The 18,684-nt window shown below is 41.3% G+C and overlaps 2 protein-coding genes across 3 annotated transcripts in view; both read right to left on the bottom strand.

The window, feature by feature from the left end:
* Window positions 1–1,899, bottom strand: part of pi4kaa (phosphatidylinositol 4-kinase, catalytic, alpha a) — a 43,481-nt gene extending 41,582 nt beyond the window's left edge. For both annotated transcript variants that reach the window (XM_014127721.2, XM_014127727.2), the window contains exon 1: window positions 1,545–1,899. In XM_014127721.2, the coding sequence (XP_013983196.2) occupies window positions 1,545–1,643 (99 nt within the window). In that variant the 5' untranslated portion in view covers window positions 1,644–1,899. The remainder of the gene's footprint in view (window positions 1–1,544) is intronic.
* A 241-nt stretch (window positions 1,900–2,140) lies between these two features.
* Window positions 2,141–18,294, bottom strand: LOC106562714 (tricarboxylate transport protein B, mitochondrial). The gene is made up of 9 exons (XM_014127707.2): window positions 17,937–18,294; window positions 11,620–11,727; window positions 8,511–8,610; window positions 8,273–8,411; window positions 8,058–8,142; window positions 5,710–5,814; window positions 5,472–5,587; window positions 5,290–5,363; window positions 2,141–5,163 (listed from the first exon to the last, which is right to left on the bottom strand). Exons 1-9 carry the CDS (start codon window positions 18,046–18,048, stop codon window positions 5,049–5,051), a joined length of 954 nt encoding a protein of 317 aa, XP_013983182.1. The 5' UTR covers window positions 18,049–18,294; the 3' UTR covers window positions 2,141–5,048.
* Window positions 18,295–18,684: the final 390 nt, after the last annotated feature.

The raw sequence follows: 18,684 nt of genomic DNA, 5'->3' as shown, positions 1-18,684 counted from the left end.
AAATGAACAAGGGCTACTTATATTCAAACCAACAGTCTTTATAGGCATGACTGTTGTACACAATTCTAAACAAAAATGCTAAATTTACTAAATTCCTATTTACAGGTGATTTAACCTCCATCAAATGTTATAAGGGCAGCCAGATTGGATTTGAAGCAAAAAATAAAAGGTAATCTGTGATTGGCCCTTTGACTTAATCGCAAGACTAGGGGCTATAGATACAAAATCTTTTAAGGAACCTTGGACCCCAAAAGTTTTTATTTCTATGTCTGAGCCCACTTGTTTTCCATAGAGCCTATTACAATAGCCACAACATCAAAATATTTGCAACTGTATGCATTTTTTCCAGGCATGACCATAGAGCACTGAATGAGTGCAAAAAAGTTTACATTTACCCATAATATTTGAGTTTATATTTCCAACTATTGTATAGGTCTGTTTACAGGTCTACATTTCCAAGATGCATGAAGATATCCTAATGCTATGTATGTGTGTAGGGCAGACAGTTGACTACTTGTATTACAAATTTGAGCAATATCAGAGCTTGTAATATTGTGTTACATAAGTTAGTGGCCACTCCCCCCTCCAGCCAGGTATTATTCTGCACTGTTTGAGTTAAGGGGTGGTGACATCAATTTAACCACTTTTGCAGTAAAATATTGTTTTGTTATATGTTATGTTTTGTTATACATCGGTAGGGGTATCAATAGTGGCCTTGCCACTATTGACGACTTCCAGTTTTTGAATAGAGTTTGGCTGACAGTTCCTGCCACGCAGCTTTACTGCCAACCGCTGAATAATTAGCCACGCAATACAACACACCCAAAATCATGTTGTTGGTTTTATATGACTGTGAAATGTGAAATAAGGCAAATTAGTAAACAATGTCTGTTGAAATCATAAACCGTATGGTTGAAATAAAGAATACAGCACATTCAAGTAAATAATAAATCAATCAATGACCAATGTTGACAAATAAATGGGGGCGTTAACTTATTTGACAGGTTTGACAGCTAGCTAGATAACTAATGGCTATACTAACTTCCTCATTCTGATGGAATGACAATCGACCAATATTATCGACAGACAGCTAAAGGCGTACCTAGGAAATTATTTACTACAGTTATTAAACTAGGTTTTCAGTATGGGCTAGTTCGTTTTGCAAGGCACGGTGCTCCGGGTAGGCGGAGTTTGTACATTTTAGACCTTTTCATTGCATTTAAGGACCAACCTTCACCCTCCTGGGCACCGGGTCATGCAAAACTGCCTTGTTGCTGTATCGTGTTCCGATGTGGAATGACAAGCCAAAGCAAGGGCCTTGTTTGAGAATGAATGACTAACATAGTTTACTAACTTAGCTAGCTGTTTCTCCAACAACTGTGTTGCTTATGGACAACTAGTAGCTGGTCTCGACAGCATCGCACATCACTATGATTTAGTTATTTACATATAGCAACAATGTATACATGTAATGTTAACTGAACCTCTAATAGCCAACTTAGCTAGCATTAGCTCACTAATGCTTTTAAATCATTCAGACTCACCTTATCTATTGGCGCAGGGCGGTGTGCGGCCAAAGAGCGCGCCAAGGACAAGACAGTATTGAAATAAAACCCTCTGGTTCCTGTTGTTTTCGCAGACATTTTTATAATTCAACACAAACAGGTAGTAAGAACATTTTACAGCGCTTACCGCTGCGAAGAGGGCAAGCTAACTAGCTAGCGGACACCAACAACTACGGCGAGCACTGAGTTCATACGGCGCAGTACAAGGTCATTAGAAAAATGCGTTGTTGATGGTAAACAATGATCAAGGTTTTGAAGTCAAACTATTTGAGAACTCGAATGATTCTCAAATCATGTCTGCTGAGAACCAGAAATTGAATAATTTTATAGGAATAATTTAATGTCAAATGTTCCAGTTGGGTTGACAATGAAGAGGATTATAAACAATAGGTTTGAAGGCACATGTTGTCACACACAAACATTTTGATGTGGGAGGATGCAGCTTGTAGGACATTGACGATAACTACTCCTGTTATCTTCTTCTATGGTGGTCTGCAAACAATACTTCAGTTGTAAGATGCCTAAAACACTTTAAAAATCATCCTGTCATAAGAGGCAAAACAGACTCATTCATCTTGTATACAATCCTTTACACTCTTTAATGCACACATGGCATATTCAAAATCCCAAATGCAAATGTTACAAATGTCTCTCAGGCACTACAATCTGCAATGACTGTGCATGGTCTTTCAATAAAACATGCTTACATAAGATCTTGTCTTGGAGCATAAAAAATAGATGTATTTTACATTGGGCAGACCATGACAGTGGCAAATGTATTGTTTCATGAAAAATGTCTATTAGGTTTTGCAAAAGATATATCTAGAAATCTTAAATAAAAACTGGTGTCCCCATCCCCTCCACTAACACTACCAAGAAAATATGTAATGATCAATTGTAAATCCAAGGGCATTTATACTTACTATAACTGCCAGGTAACATTACCAGGCAATATCTCATCACATTGAATTACTCAAGGCTGCATTACAAAGATGGTCTGGTAAACTATACTGTCAACTAGTACCAGTCGATTTGATAAACATCTCAGCAAGGCATCATTGCACTGTGTTACTGTCTATATCAAATAAACACTTTAAAAACAATGATTAAGTGTTATTATATCATACTGTAAGTCAGTGAGGAAAAACTGACCCAGCTAAGACATGCTACATGAATCATTTCAATTTTAGACATTAGTAGCACTAGAGATGTTATACCAGATTTCTAAAACCATCATAAACGACATTTGCAGCCACAAGCAATCATTATGTAAATATATTTCTGATGTTTCACATTTACAACTGCAAAGTCCCTCACCATCTCAATTTTGGTCAGTTGTTATGTAATTCACTTGAAAAGTGTTGGTTCATTCTACAGAATGTCTGAGTATACTGTACTCGACGGACACCAAAAAACATAGAGATCCTATTAAAATACTATTTAATTAGGATTCTCATTCTTAATTCTATGCCAAAACAGGGTTATGACAACCATAGAATAAGAATGGGTAGTTATTAAAAACGGAGTTCTTATTTTAATTCTATGGTCACAACAATTATTATTATACTACTACATACAGTGCTGTGAAAAAGTATTTGCCCCCTTTCTAATTTTACTGAATGTTATCAGGTCTTCAACCAAAACCTAATACAAGATAAAGGGAACCTGAGTGAACAAATGACAATTACTTACTTATTTCATGAAAAAAATTATGCTGCAACACCAAATGCCCCTCTGTGAAAAAGTAATTGCCCCCTTACACTCAATAACTGGTTGTGTGCCACCTTTAGCTGCAATGACTTCAACCAAACATTTCCTGTAGTTCTTGATCAGTCTCTCACGTCGCTGTGGAGGAATTTTGGCCCACTCTTCCATGCAGAACTGCTTTAAACTCTACGGGATCGGTGTCCCTAAACCGGGACGGTTGTTGCTAACGTGAGCTAATGTGACTAGAATGACGTTGTAAACAACAGCCAACTTTTCAGGACATAGACATGTCTTATATGGGCAGAAAGCTTAAATTATTGTTAATCTAACTGCAGTGTCCAATTTACAGTAGCTATTACAGTAAAAAAAAAAAAAGCCATGCTATTTATTGAGTGCACAACAACAAAACACTTATCACATCAACTGGTTTGATACATTCACCTCTGAAGGTAAATAAATGTACTTACATTCAGTAATTTTGCTCTGATTTGTCATACTGAAGGTCCAAGAAATAAAATGTAGTATAGTTTGAACCCCTGCTGCCTCTGGTGGCCAAAATCTAAATTACACCTAGACTCCTATGATTGATCGTTGGTGTAAGGTTCTTACTGTGGAATGCCTGGTTTGGTTTTTGCTAGGCATATACGGACCCATGTCCTCCAAAAAGTTGACAAGTTGGCCAATAAGCACCTGGATGATCATCAAGACTATTGGAAGCAGGGCCAGTCCTTGCTGTTCTGCCACCCTAAGCGAGTCCAAAAAATGCTGCCCCTCGCAAAATTAGAAGTCCCAGTAAGCAAACTGTTAAATAAATAAAATGCGTATATCTTTTTTGTTATTTGTAAACACCCTTTTGGTTGAATATCTGATAACATTCAGTATAAAAAAATATGCAAAAATAGAGAAACTCAGAAAGGGGGCATATACTTTTTCATGGCACTGTACATATAGTATCTCTCTACCATAAAGATATCTCTGAATATAATGATATATAAGGCATTGTGTTGTAATTGCACTCAGGTATGTAAAGCAGCTAAATTTCAGACCTGCATTAAACCTGGAAAACAACACCCATGTGACACGTGAACAGGCATGTCTGTTGTAGTGCTATCACGTGTAAGAACGACGGCCTCCACTTCTCTGCCAGACCCATTTCACTGGGTCACACCATCATGTTAAATATACAACATGGTCTTTGGAGTTAAAAGCCTTTGATCCTCCTCCTCATTTCAAGTTTTTCCCTTTGATTTACATCACATTATATTGGGTTTTAGCTATAAGTATTGTTTCACCTTTGATTAATGTACAACATAAGATGTTAATAATAGCCATTCGTGAACTGAAGCACTGTCGGTCTAAGACACTTCTCTGGAATGATACAGTGTTCCCATTATTCCAGTCATATAGGCCAAATCCCTCACCCTACCCATGTGCCCTTACTCACTCCCCCCTGTGGATATAAAGAAGAACAGAGGCAGTAGGTATAAACAATATGATAGTAGTAATCCCAATAGGATCATAGGCGAAGTGCACTCATCCCCAGATTGTTTACACCTATCATGGCTGCATTTCATTCCAACTGACTAAGCAAAAAATGGCAGGGGACAGAGACCAACTTATTTGGAATGAAATATAACCAGCCATGTTAGATCTGTAAGGAGGTAGCAAGTCATGGAAAACCTAAGGAAAGGGCAGAGGGATTGGGTTTGGAATCAGGCCATAGCCCCGCCCTGCCAGGGGTTATCCACTCATGCTGGTTGTCATGGAAACGTGATCTCAGTCAGTCTTCCAGACTTTGTTAAGGACCTTCACCACCTCCTCGTAGATTATGAAGACGATGGCTACGTCCATACACACCCTGCCCAGCCTGGGGACTGTACCCTTATAGAACCTGGGGAGAAAGTAAATAATGAAGGAAGGAGGCAAAGGGCAGACACAGGATCAATACAATTATGTCTGATACAAATCGATGAAAATGAGACAGAAGGTCAAAGTTAGTGTGTACAGAGACACTTACGCTTTAGGTCCCTCATGCTTCATGATCTTGACGGCACAGTCCAGGGTGCTTTTGTACTTGTGAGCCTCCAGACCCTGTTAGTAGAGAGAAGGACAGGGTTTAACTAACAAAACGATACAAGTATAGTAAAAGAGATTCAATTCACTGCATGTGACCAGGTCATTAATAATGGTGGTGTGTACCTGCATCCTGGTTTTGATGACATCCAGAGGAGTGTTTCCAAACACACTGACAGCTCCAGCGAAGGCTCCGAATGCTCCCGTGACCAGAGGGTTAATGGCCTTGTTAGGGTCTTCACCTAGGGAACAGAGAGAGACAGAGCAGTGAGACACTCTGGATAAACACACACACAGGTAAACAACACACGCACACACAGGAGAGAAGGGTTCAAACTCAGTCGATCACACACAACACACACACCTTTGTACCAGTTCCTTAGAGATGTCATGACGTAGAAGCGAATGGCCTGGTTGGATCCCTGTTTCAGTACCGTGGCTGTCAGACCCTGGTACGTCCCCCTCAGGCCTGGAGGAGACATAGATAACACAACATATCAACACACAGGTCGGACTTCCTTCTGAGAATTTGTAGGCGAGCAAGTAAAACTACACTGCCATCCGTTCTATTGGCAAACATGCAATCATTGGAAAATAAAATCGATGACCTACGAGCAAGATTAAACTACCAATGGGACATTAAACTGTAATATCTTATGTTTCACCGAGTCGTGGCTGAACGACGACATGAAAAAAGAAAGAAACGCACACCTATTAAGGCGAGGTGCTGGCTAGCGGAGTAGAACACTAGAAAATAAAGGAAAGCCGCACACTCTAAGAGCTCAGATGCAAAAATGTAATAACCAACGTTTCGACAGCGAAGCTGTCTTCATCAGGGTATCATCACAAACACTGCGAGATGAGTCATTTATATAGTGTCAAGAGACACACAGGTGTTTGTAATCATGGCCAAGTATGGCCTAATATCATTGGTTAACTCAAATATTTAAAAAAATGGCATACAAAGAACATACAAAAAGACAAACAAATGGATAGCATACGATCATAGCATTTGTAGTCTAAAATGTATCTAACAAACAATTACAATGGCAAAATCACAATAATCACAAGAATGGCTTCAGATCAAAGTCTATGTTGAGACCGAAGGGAGCAAGGGTCTTTAAATTAAAGATCCAGGCAGCCTCTCGTTTTAACAATAAATTATTAAAATGCAATACATTTTAACATGGAAATAGCTGTTCTATTATTCAACCTACAGTAGCAGCCAATGTGTGGTGTTCAATGTGGCAGTGAGACTTTTGAAAAAAAACATGGAGGGCTTGACATTAAACTGTTTACCACTATCCTTCAGACAAGGAGACTGAAAATGTTGTTTGATGCAAGAAACTACTTTACAAAATTAAATGCATTATTATTCCCATACCACTATTACAGAGAATCAGACAAATTATGCTACCCTCTGCCTATTGACTACTGAGCTTATTCAAGCCTGTCTCAAAATACAACACCTTTTCTGAGTCAAGATCACTTTGAGTCAAAACGCAAGCCGAGATCTACCGCTCAGATTTATTTTTAAACATGACTTAAAAAACGTAAGCCTGTGCAACATTAACCAATTAAAAACAGTACTGTAGCAATGAGGTTTGTGCAGTAAGCTATAGGCCCAATACATTGTCACCACATATTGGCTTTGCTTGAATTGCCCTGCCAATGCATTGCAGTTCGGGCCATTTTTTGGAGGTAGGCTATATGATCACCCCGGTAATAGATCCTTTGTTGTATTACTTGTGAGTCACAGCTGAGTGAGCATACATTTAAATAATTCTCTTTTTATTTTACTGGGCTGATGGTGCCTGCATTTTGTGGTCAGTGTCAGTGGAGAGAGAGAGCAGCAGACTGAGGGTCCGTCTCTCAACATCCCTCCGCTGACACTGACCAAAAAGGGAAACAGTCTTCCAGCTGATGGCGAAACTCGAGTCGCACCACATCATTTTTTGCCTCATGCACAAATTCAAGTTGTTACTCCTATGAACAGAGAAAGTGAAATATTCCTTGAGCCACTAATAATAACAACGCAAGCCTATAGATACATTTTCCTACTCATTAATTTCTGCTACAGTGCTTGTTGTAGCGATGAGTTGAAATAGGAAGAACGCACATATTATTGCTTATAAAAGTGTTGAACACAAAGTGTTGACAGTGCTGAGTAAGAACTTAAACATGAACTCACTCATAAAAACAGCAGCTCTTTGCTGTATACGTTGACAGTCTCTAGTCATGGTTTTAAACGTTTTGAAATCTCACAGTATCAACTTTATGCCGGCTACGTCACTGCAGAGACAGTAATCTGAGATTACCAGCGGTAGGCCTATAGAGCACTTGATTAGCTCTCCGGAGCCGCCGGGAAGGCAGAGTTTGTACCTTCAGACACATGAAATGGTTCAAAATGGCAACAGTTCACCTGATTCGGGTGCGCCTACAGACAACAGCCCCAGACAACAAAAAGAAATTGGAACAAGGCTTTACGGGGGGGGGGGGGTTTCACTAAAATGTTTGCTGATCGACTAGGAATGCCTTGGAGATCGACCGGTTGGTGACCACTGCTCTAGAAAGTTGAGTGAAGTTCAATCTCGTGGTTCTCTCTGTGGGCTGATATTTATTCTGTGCGGCAGTCCTGGGGGAGCTGCGAGGCAGTCTCGGGGGAACATTGGGTGGCAGTAAACTCACACGGTGTCTGTCTCCCTTCCTTACCTTCTGTTCTGATGATCTCCCTGACTCCATGGAAGAATCCCCGGTACTTTGGGTTGGCTGACGATTGGTCATGGATAAACTTTACCTGAAATGACAAGAGAACGACACAGATTAAAATTATATGCAGACCTTTGTTTTATAAACTAGTAACGTCACACACCGACACATGCAGATAACAGTTTAAGATTTCCTAAAGTCGTTTAAGACACACAAACCTTGACCGTCTCCATGGGGCAGACCACCACCACAGCCTCAGCCACTCCAGCCCCCAGGCCACAGAAAAGACCCCGGGTACTGTCCAGCTTCCCACTCTCATCACGCATCTTATTACTGAGGAACTCAAACACACCAAACCTGATAGAGAGAGAGAGGATGTTAGGGACATATTAAAAATGGACCGAGACAGAGGATGAGGCAGAGAGATTGACAGTGTGTAGTGTGATGTGTGTGTACCTGACAGCTGCTTTGGGTATGGAGCCATAGAGCAATGAGCTAAGCCCTCTGTACAGACCCCTCACCCCATAACCGTCTACCGTCTGCTTCACACAGTCAACTACAGGGAGGGTAAGGAAGAGATGGACAGAGAATCAGAGTGAGAGAGGACACAAAACATACACAGTCAACTGCAGATATTTCAAATCACTTTGAGTTGTTTTTTTGCATGTTACCTGTGGAACATTCAACGGTATTTTAACAAATAACTTAGTGCATTGTACGGGTACAGGAAACTGTTAGTGAGACTCATGGTGCTAGCAGCTACAGTTAAGTCCAGGAGTGGGAAATCTCAGTACTGACTGACTAACATGTTGTTTCAGACAGACTCCAGGCCAAAGTCCAGTGACTCTGAACATACAGATAACACGGCTAGGCTGAACACACACACACAGGAAGCTCTGAAGTTCTCAGGAAAGGGGCTGGCACTCACTAGCAGTGTAGTGGTGTGGGGGCTGGCTTCGGCAAAGTGGGTCTGGTTATATCCTGCCTGGTTGGCCCTGTCCGAGGGTATAGTCGGACTGGGCCACAGTGTCTCCCGACCCCTCCTGTCTCAGTCTCCAGTAATTATTCTGCAATAGTTTGTGTCGGGGGGCTAGGGTCAGTCTGTTATATCTGGAGTATTTCTCCTGTCTTATCCAGTGTGAATTTAAGAGCTCTCTCGCTCTTAAAAGCCAACTGACATTTACTCCTGAGGTGCTGACCTGTTGCACCCTCTACCAACACTGTGATTATTATTATTTGACCCTGCTGGTCATCTATGAACGTTTGAACATCACGGGCATGTTCTGTTATAATCTCCACCCGGCACAGCCAGAAGAGGACTGGCCACCCCTCAGAGCCTGGTTCCTCTCTAGGTTTCTTCCTAGGTTCCGGTCTTTCTAGGGAGTTTTTCCTAGCCACCGTGCTTCTACATCTGCATTGCTTGCTGTTTGGGGTTTTAGGCTGGGTTTCTGTATAGCACTTTGTGACATTGGCTGATGTAAAAAGGGCTTTATAAATACATTTGATTGATTGAGCCACTGTTTTAATACACAAACATTTCCACTTTGGATCTCTCCTATTGATTTACAGATCCTTTGATCAAGGCTTTTAATTAATCTGACATGTAAGGCCTCCTGTAAGGTCTACTGCAAACAGCTGATGACACCCACACAGTATTCAAGAGCATGTTGTGTCTCAACCGATGGCGGGCACAACACAAAAACATCAGACAATGTAAATAAAATATGGTCTAAGCTACAAAATATGCGAATATGAAAAGAATCTAAGTTAATGCATTTTTGGATAATTGATAATTCCTATTTAAAAAAAGTATCATTCAATAAATGATTAAACAGTTTGACAACCCATTTTTTTTAGCTTTTAAATTATATCAAACTCAACCGTTTATCTTTTCCAGTGATGAAGACATGGATGTCTCATGGTAGGGTGGGGTATGCAAAATGGGTCAACTGAATGTTTTGGCATTCAGGTCCAAAAAGTCACTTTGACCTTCTTCCATAGGTAAACATGTATGGAAGGTTTGTGTTTAAAACAAATGGGATGCTGTCAAAAAACAAATAATTCCCTCTCCTGTTTAGGAGCAACTATTGGCAAGCTGTGTCAGTGCACCAGGTCTGGAACCAAGAGGATCCTTAACAGCTTCTACCCCCAAGCCATGAGACTGCTTAACAAGACAGCTAATTAGCTAATCAAACGGCTACCAGGACTACCTGCATTGACCCTTTTTTGCACTAACTCTATGCACACACACACACTGGACTCTACCCACGCATACTAAAACTGACACCCCAACACACACTACATACGCCCACACACATAACATGTGCACACATGCATACGGACGCCACACACGCTTTAACACTCACCACATACAGTATACTGCTGCTACTGTCTATCTAGTCACTATACCCCTACTATGTACAGTACCAGTCAAAGGTTTGGACACACCTACTCATTCAAGAGTTTCTTTATTTGTACTATTTCCTACATTATAGAATAATAGTGAAGACATCAAAGCTATGAAATAACACATATGGAATCATGTAGTAATCAAACAAGTGTTAAACAAATCAAAATATACTACAAGATTCTGCAGCGATACACCATCCCATCTGGTTTGCGCTCAGTGGGACAATCATTTGTTTTTCAACAGGACAATGACCCAACACACCTCCAGGCTGTGTAAGGGCTATTTGACCAAGAAGGAGAGTGATGGAGTGCTGCATCAGATGACCTGGCCTCCACAATCACCCGACATCCTCCCAATTGAGATGGTTTGGGATGAGTTGGACCGCAGAGTGAAGGAAATGCAGCCAACAAGTGCTCAGCATATGTGGGAACTCCGTCAAGACTGTTGGAAAGCATTCCTCATGATGCTGGTTGAGAGAATGCCAAGAGTGTGCAAAGTTGTCATCAAGGCAAAGGGTGGCTACTTTGAAGAATCTCAAAAATAAAATCTATTTTGATTTGTTTAACACTTTTTTGGTTACTACATTATTCCATATGTGTTATGTCATAATTTTAATGTCTTCACTATTATACTACAATGTAGAAAATAGTAAAAATAAAGAAAAACCCTTGAATGAGTAGGTGTGTCCTAACTTTTGACTGCTACTGTACATACAACGTCAATGACCTCGTACCCATGCACATCGACTCGGTACTGGAACTCCCTGTATATAGCCCAATTATTTTTACTTATTATTTTTATTCATTGAATTTATTCCTCATGTCACTTTGTATTCATTTAAATAGAATCTTTAACTCTGCATTGTTGGAAAAGGCCCCGTAAGTACGCATTTCACCTGAAACCCCACCTCTTTAAGGAATACCTAGGATAGGATAAAGTAATCCTTCTACCCCCCCCCCCCAAAAAAAAAAATGATTTAGATGCACCATTGTAAAGTTGTTGTTCCACTGGATATCATAAGGTGAATGCACCAATTTGTAAGTCGCTCTGGATAAGAGCGTCTGCTAAATGACTTAAATGTAAAATGTAAATGTTAGTCTACACCTGTTGAAGCATGTAGTATGTGACAAATAACACTTGATTTGAGATACACACCGATGCCTTTATATCTGGGAGGGTTGGCCTTCTCATCCAACTGCAGCTGAGTCTTCACATACTCTGTAGGGAATGTAATACAGATCTCTATTCCTCCAGCAATACCACCTAGAGAGAGAAAAAGAGACAGAAAAGTTATGGTCGTTAGGCTGATCTCTATACCCCCTGCTCCATCTGGAACAACAGACCAGTTCAGTTAAAGGCTTGTGTCTTCTCTGCTGGCTGAATAGATGCCATCATTTTATGTTTAACGTGTTATTACTACATTCACAAATAAAATATTTTAAAATATCATCAGTGTCTCAATAACAGATTTAAAAAATATATGTTATTAGAGGACTTAGAGGACTTTTCTCTGTAACCTCCTGGTTCCACCTTAACAGCCGGAGCGCCACACATCTGCAGTTGAACGGCTAACAGAAAGAAGGGCTCTGATTGGCTGAGCTGGGTTTCTGCCCACAGGATACGCCCCTCTGCTCTGATCAGTGGGGGTGTGCTTCCACTGACAGAGAGACGTCAGCATGTTTCAGTTCGGAACTCAGCTAGCCGAACGAGTGTGCTCGCATACTCCCTTAAAGTACCGAGAAAGAAAAAGAACGAGAAAAAGTCCTGTTTGTCCATTTTGAGACGCCGTAGCCAGTGTACGCTTACTCAATATATAACTAATCTAAGAGAATTCAAGAAATCTGTCATTCATTTTGACGTTTTTGCCGAATAGATCTTTCGCGCAGTTTTACATCTAACTAAGTTGTTTGGTGAATGAAAACGAGTCGTCTCTCGTTGAATAACAGAAACTTTATTTTAGAATCCCTACTGTTGACCAACCACCGACGAAGGAGCGTAGACTTCGGCTCCGAACTTCGGCTTGCCTCCAGAAAAAAAGTGGTGAGCCCGAACAGCCGAAAAACCCCTCACCGAAGTCCATACGAACAAAGATGTCACAAAATGTCGTCATAACATATGCACCAACTCTACCGAACTGTTTCGGCTGAGAAGCATGTGGACGCCTTTCTCACACAGAGTCGTCATAAACCGATAGAGTTCAAGGGGCAACTCCATATGAGTCTTCCAAGTTCTCAAACAGTTATGTGATAACATAGCGTGCTCAACCACGGATCTCTAACCAGTTAACTGAACAATCCCCATTGAAAACCTGTAAGATTTGAAGTGGGGAAAGCTGTCCCTAATGTGTGTGTGGGAAACGTCCTGGTTGAGTCTAAACATCAACCCCATGCTGCTGCTTCTGAAAGAGACATTTGTTGAGGCTCTGGACTTCAGCATGCCTTTCACCTCTACACACAAGCATGCAGGGCGGTCAGTCCCACACAGGAATGGTCATGCAACACTTCATTATCCACAAGCACACACACAGTTAGTCCCTCTTAGTAGTGGCGTGTGGCAAAAAAAATGTCAAAAATACAAAATATTATAATTTTTTTATTTATTTATTTTTTAAATCACTGGGGAAGCCAAGCCCCCCCCCCCAAAAGCCATATTACAACCTACACTACATGACAAAATATGTGGACACCAGCTTGCCGAACATCTCATTCCATAATCATGGGCATTAATATGGACTTGTTTACTCTTTTGCTGCTATAACAGCCTCCACTTTTCTGAAAGGCTTTCCACTAGATGTTGGAACATTGCTGCGGGGACTTGCTTCCATTCAGCCACAAGAGCATTAGTGAGGTCGGGCACTGATGTTGGGCGATTAAGCCTGGCTTGCAGTCGGCGTTCCAATTCATCCCAAAAGTGTTCGATAGGGTTGAGGTCAGAGCTCTGTGCAGCCCAGTCATGTTCTTCCACACTGATCTCGACAAACCATTTCTGTATGAACCTCGCTTTGTGCACAGTGACATTCTCATGTCGAAACAGGAAAGGGCCTTCCCCAAACTGTTGCCACAAAGTTGGAAGCACAGAATCATCTAGAATGTCAATGTATGCTGTAGCGCTAAGATTTCCCTTCACTGGAACTAAGGGGCCTAGCCCGAACCATGAACAAACAGCCCCAGACCATTATTCCTCCTCCACCAAACTTTACAGTTGGCACTATGCATTGGGGGCAGGTAGCGTTCCCATGGCGTTTGCCAATCCAAGATTAATCCGTCAGACTGCCAGATGGTTTAGCGCGATTCGTCACTCCAGAGAGCGCGCTTCCACTGCTCCAGAGTCCAATGGCGGCAAGCTTTACACCACTCCAGCCAATGCTTGGCATTGCGCATGGTGATCTTAGGCTTGTGTGCGGCTGCTCGGCCATGGAAACCCATTTTATAAAACTCCAGAGGAACAGTTCTTGTGCCGACGTTACTTCCAGAGAAAATTTGGAACTCGGTAGTGAGTGTTGCAACCGAGGACAGGCTATTTTTACACACGTCAGCATTCGGCAGTCCCATTCTGTGAGCTTGTGTGGCCTACCACTTCGCGGCTGAGCCGTTGTTGCTCCTTGACATTTCCACTTCACAATAACTGACTTATTGGAAAGATGGCATCCTATTAAGGTGCCAAGTTGAAAGTCACAGAGCTCTTCAGTAAGGACATTCTACTGGCAATGTTTGTCTATGGAGACTGCATGACGGTGTCCTCGATTTTTATATACCTGTCAGCAACGGGTGTGGCTGAAATAGCTGAATCCTCTAATTTGAAGGGGTGTCCACATACTTTTGCATATATAGTGTATGTGTTGAGATACTTACGTTGTTTGCTCTATAACCTGTTAGTTCCTATGCCTTGCGACTGTGATATATAGGCCTAAGGCCAAGGAAATAAGACACAGTGTTAGAATAAATTCAACCACACCTTTGTTTCATCACAAAACTGGAGCGCAACCTCTGTCCGTTGAAGTCCACAAAGCATATTGCATGTAACAAATAGTTACATGACCTACAGCACCCTAACCCTAGACATCCAGGTTGCCTCCCACAATTTTCTAATGTTCCGGCTTAACAAATCTGCATGTAACAGAAAACTTTAGTTTGGCATAGAGGAACTCCGTCACTACCTTATCCGCTTGAATAAAAAACAAAATAGTAGCTAGCAAGATGGAGATGAGTGGTTATTTTTAATGAGTGCATATCGCCAGTTTTTTATGTATTAACTTATTTTCACCTAAAACCCCTTCAAAGTTTTTCCTGCAAACTTTGGTTTAGAATCACAACGTTCTGGCATGTCTAACTCGTGATTTGTTGGGAGAGTTGTCTGTCTGACGTGGGCCCAGCCCAGAATTTTCTTTCTTCCCCTTATCAAAAAGCTGCCTAAAGAGTCCGTTTTTTTTCCACTAGTAGGCTCATGTTCATTATCTTGTTATTACACAGTAGGCTAGAAATTCTGCCTAGTGCCCGGCTCTTCCTGTCATAATGTTAGATGTTTTATAATTAGACATCCAATTGTTTCCTCATAACATGCCAGTCATTCATTCCCTACTCTACTATTCTAAGGAAGCAGTGAAGGAAGAAGGTGTCAGCTGAATTATAAAAAGGCACACAACCTGAGAGATAAGGAGCAAGCCAAACGACTGCATGTTTCGCAAGATAGACCTTCATTCGAGTAGATGAGGGTATGCACCCCTGGTCTGGTGAAAGGGTGTTGTAAACCAGCTGCATGTGTGCCATGTGTGAAGCAGTACATCTGTGCAGGAGTGTGTGTGTGCTCTCGGAACTGCAGAAGTGTGTGCAGTTTGTGCTGTGTCATCATGGCTCATGGATTCAGGCACATTCAGCACTGTACTGCATTGCAGGCCTCAGCCCCCTGTCAAGCACTCACACTATTGGGTGAATCTCACTGGTAGTGTAAAAGGTTTCCCGTCATCTCCTTTCCTTTATCTGGTTTGATTGTGAAAGCACTTCCTGGTAGACATCCATCATATTGCTCTCATCTATCCTGTGAGAGCAAATGAGTAGGCCCCGATAGCTTACAATTTACTCCAGGTGAAAGCGTAGGTGATAGACATGGGGAAACAGGCCTGAAACATGTGCCAGAGAACTGAGACAGACAAATGGTTTCTATCACCTGATATGAGAAGATATTTCTAGTATATCAAGGAATTGGAATGGATCAGTGTTCACTTGTTACTCTTGCAAGAAGCAAGATACAGAAGCAATTGACGCAACACATGAGTTATCAACCATGAATGCCCTCAATAATGCGGCACCATGTACTGTCCCAAAAGAGACAAAGTAAGTAGTGCAACTGCATTCAAGGATGCACGTGCAGCAACGGTTCCATCTAAGGACCTTACCTCTGTGGCCTAGCTTTACAGTGTCCGGCACATCCCACTCAGCCCCCTGTACAGTGAGAGGAGTCTGCCAAACTCCCATTCATAAACCATGATAACTACACTCTGCTGGACTAAGGGAAAGGGGGCTTTGGTATGATCATGGGGTCAGGAATTACCAGAGAAAAGGACCATGACACATCTAATTAACTCTACACACGCTGGAACTGACGACTAGAGCAAAGCATGTGTCCTTGTAGAACAGGAGTGATCCCTCTTGAAACCCAGACAAAAAATGACCATGATTTGGAGGATTTTCACAAAACGTTAATCATAGAATGGTCCTTTGGAGGGAGGATTGTTGACACATTTTAATCTAACAGCATAATTGAGAAATAACCTAAGTTATTAACCTAAAATTTAGCAATACCAAAGCCTCCATAATATTTTGTGTGTAGATGCTACAAAGCAAACAAGATTGTCATATGAAGCTTTACGGCTTGCTCTGTAATATTAGTAGTAGTTCTTACATTCATTTGAATATTTCAAAATATAAAAACATGAATATTGAAAATAAACCATAATTGATTCAGCAAAATGTTCAATACATTGTCATAGTAGGCAATGTAACCAATCACAGCCCTCCTTTTACTTGTATTGCCCACTCTGGAACATTAATATGCCCATAGACCAGCGTTTCCCAAACTCATTTCGGTTTTTGCCCTAGCCCTCCACGCTAATTCAAATAATCAAAGCTGGATGATTATTTGAATCAGCTGTGTAGTGCTAGGGCAAAAACCAAAACGTGCACCCCTTGGGGTCCCCATGACAGAGTTTGGGAAACGCTGCCAAAAAGTATATTATGTTCAACAATATATTTTTAGAAATTGCCAAGTCAAACATTTTATATATTCATGTTTATTTTACTATACTAATACATTTATGTAAGAACATTTCTATTGAAATCAGTATACTACTCATATTACAGAGCAAGCGGTAAAGCTTCATATGACACACATTTTAGCTTTGTTGCGCCAACATGGAGTCTTAAATGAGGCCTGGGTACAGCCAAAATGTAATAAATATGCCAACTTTTATTAATTATTTCTTTGTTATGCTTTTAGATACAAATGTCAAATATATGTCAACAATCCTTCTTCCAAAGCACCATGCTATGGAATACATTTCGTGAAAATCCCCTAAATCATGGTATTTTTTGTCTGGGTTTCAAGATGAATAACAGATCGCTCACACAGACATGTTGAATCAAAGGCTAAAAGGGCAAATTGATAGTTCAACAGATGCAGCCAGTCCTCCTGAACTATAGTCAAAATGAGGTGGGCACTTTGGGTGTGCACAATTTGAAGACAATCCAGGCATAGACATTGCAGACACATTTTTTTCTCCAAACAATTGAATACTGTCTTGTATTCCTAAAGTCTCATATGCATTCAATAATGATCATATTGCAGCTCCATGTGCACACACATACACACACACCAGGCAGGCTGCAGATTCATGCCACTCCTCAAGTTCCACAGTGCATGAAGACAGTAGTCGCCCTCAAAGGGTGACTAGTTACTTTGGAGTCACAAACCTCCCCCATCAGTCACAAAAAACAAGGTATATGACCAGATATAGAATATCTCATGCCAAAGCACATTGGATACTTACTTGCCACTGGTGCTGTTTTAGAGGCGGTTTGGACACCCTGTCAAGCACAGCACATAATTGTGTTGCTATATTGTGATCAAATGTGCCATACGCCCTAACAACTGACACGTAGTTCATGAAGAAATTAAGAAAAAAGGCTGAATAGATTGGTAGACTTAAATAATTATTTACTACATTAACAAAGTTCACGTCAATGTTGCCTCCCATGGCAAGCTCTATACAGTAGGCAGGCAATAGTGTTGAAATGTCTTGCTACAAACAGACTGCCCACTACAAAAGTAAAAAGAAAAACCTTTATAATATATTGTATTGTCACAGTGACAATGATTTGCATTGTTACTACGTAACAAGGCGCTATAATGAACGCTGCCTGAATTGTGAAGCAAAATCATCAGCCTACACAAGGAAAGATGAATGAATGTATCCTTACCTGCTAGAATGGCTTTGCCAGGGTGGGTGAGTTTGGCTTTTCCTGCTGGGGCGGCGGCGGCCAAACAGTGGGGTCTGTGGAATGGACTCACAAATATGGGATTCCTGGACATATTGGCAACAATCGGCCCCCCTAAACAACCTAGAACTTGTTCACTTCTTGGACGACACTAGGTTATCCCTCTCGATCGTCAGCCTCCGTGCAATCCAGCGCTTTGTGCACAAATTGCGCCTCGATCACACCTACAGCGTCTTGATGTGCGATCACTTACAAAGGCGATGTTGATAATTGGAAACCGCCCAGCTCAAAGGCTAATGTGTCTTCCACTTTTGACAGTTGAAGTTCACTCATGCATTGCAAGTGTTTACAGGGCGGGGCTTTCACCCTTCCACGTAAAAAGAGAACGTCTCCATATTTTTCACAAACAAACCCGATTTAAGGTGGAACGGGAAATTCCTCAGCTGCTTTGATTAGCCTAGTAGTTCATTTTGCCATAGTCCAGACAGAATAACTGCAGCCTCCCCTAAAGAAATCTATCAGTCAGTAGTAGGCTGGTGTTATTCATAGCGGCCCCATAGCCCTTGTTGGCCTCAACCACCATAGACTTTATAAAAACAGTTTCCAACATTGGCCTCTTCAAACAACCTTTACATTTCTTAGGGTGGCCTGGTATGTAGGTATAAACAAGGCAAGTCAGTTAAGAACAAATTCTTATTTACAATGACGGCCTACTCCGGACGACACTGGG

Source organism: Salmo salar, chromosome ssa01, assembly GCF_905237065.1.
Source record: "Salmo salar chromosome ssa01, Ssal_v3.1, whole genome shotgun sequence".
Classification (NCBI taxonomy): Eukaryota; Metazoa; Chordata; class Actinopteri; order Salmoniformes; family Salmonidae; genus Salmo; species Salmo salar.
Note: the sequence above shows the minus strand (reverse complement) of the source record. Positions and strands in the feature narration are given on the sequence as shown.

What these genes read in the sequence shown, in the direction of transcription:
- LOC106562714 (XM_014127707.2), bottom strand. Translation starts at nt 18,048, where the DNA reads ATGTCCAGGAATCCCATATTTGTGAGTCCATTCCACAGACCCCACTGT. An exon ending in TGGCAAAGCCATTCTAGCAG is followed by an intron (nt 11,728 to 17,936) that starts GTAAGGATACAT and finishes TTCTCTCTCTAG; the next exon opens with GTGGTATTGCTGGAGGAATA. An exon ending in GGAGATCATCAGAACAGAAG is followed by an intron (nt 5,815 to 8,057) that starts GTAAGGAAGGGA and finishes TGTCTCCTCCAG; the next exon opens with GCCTGAGGGGGACGTACCAG.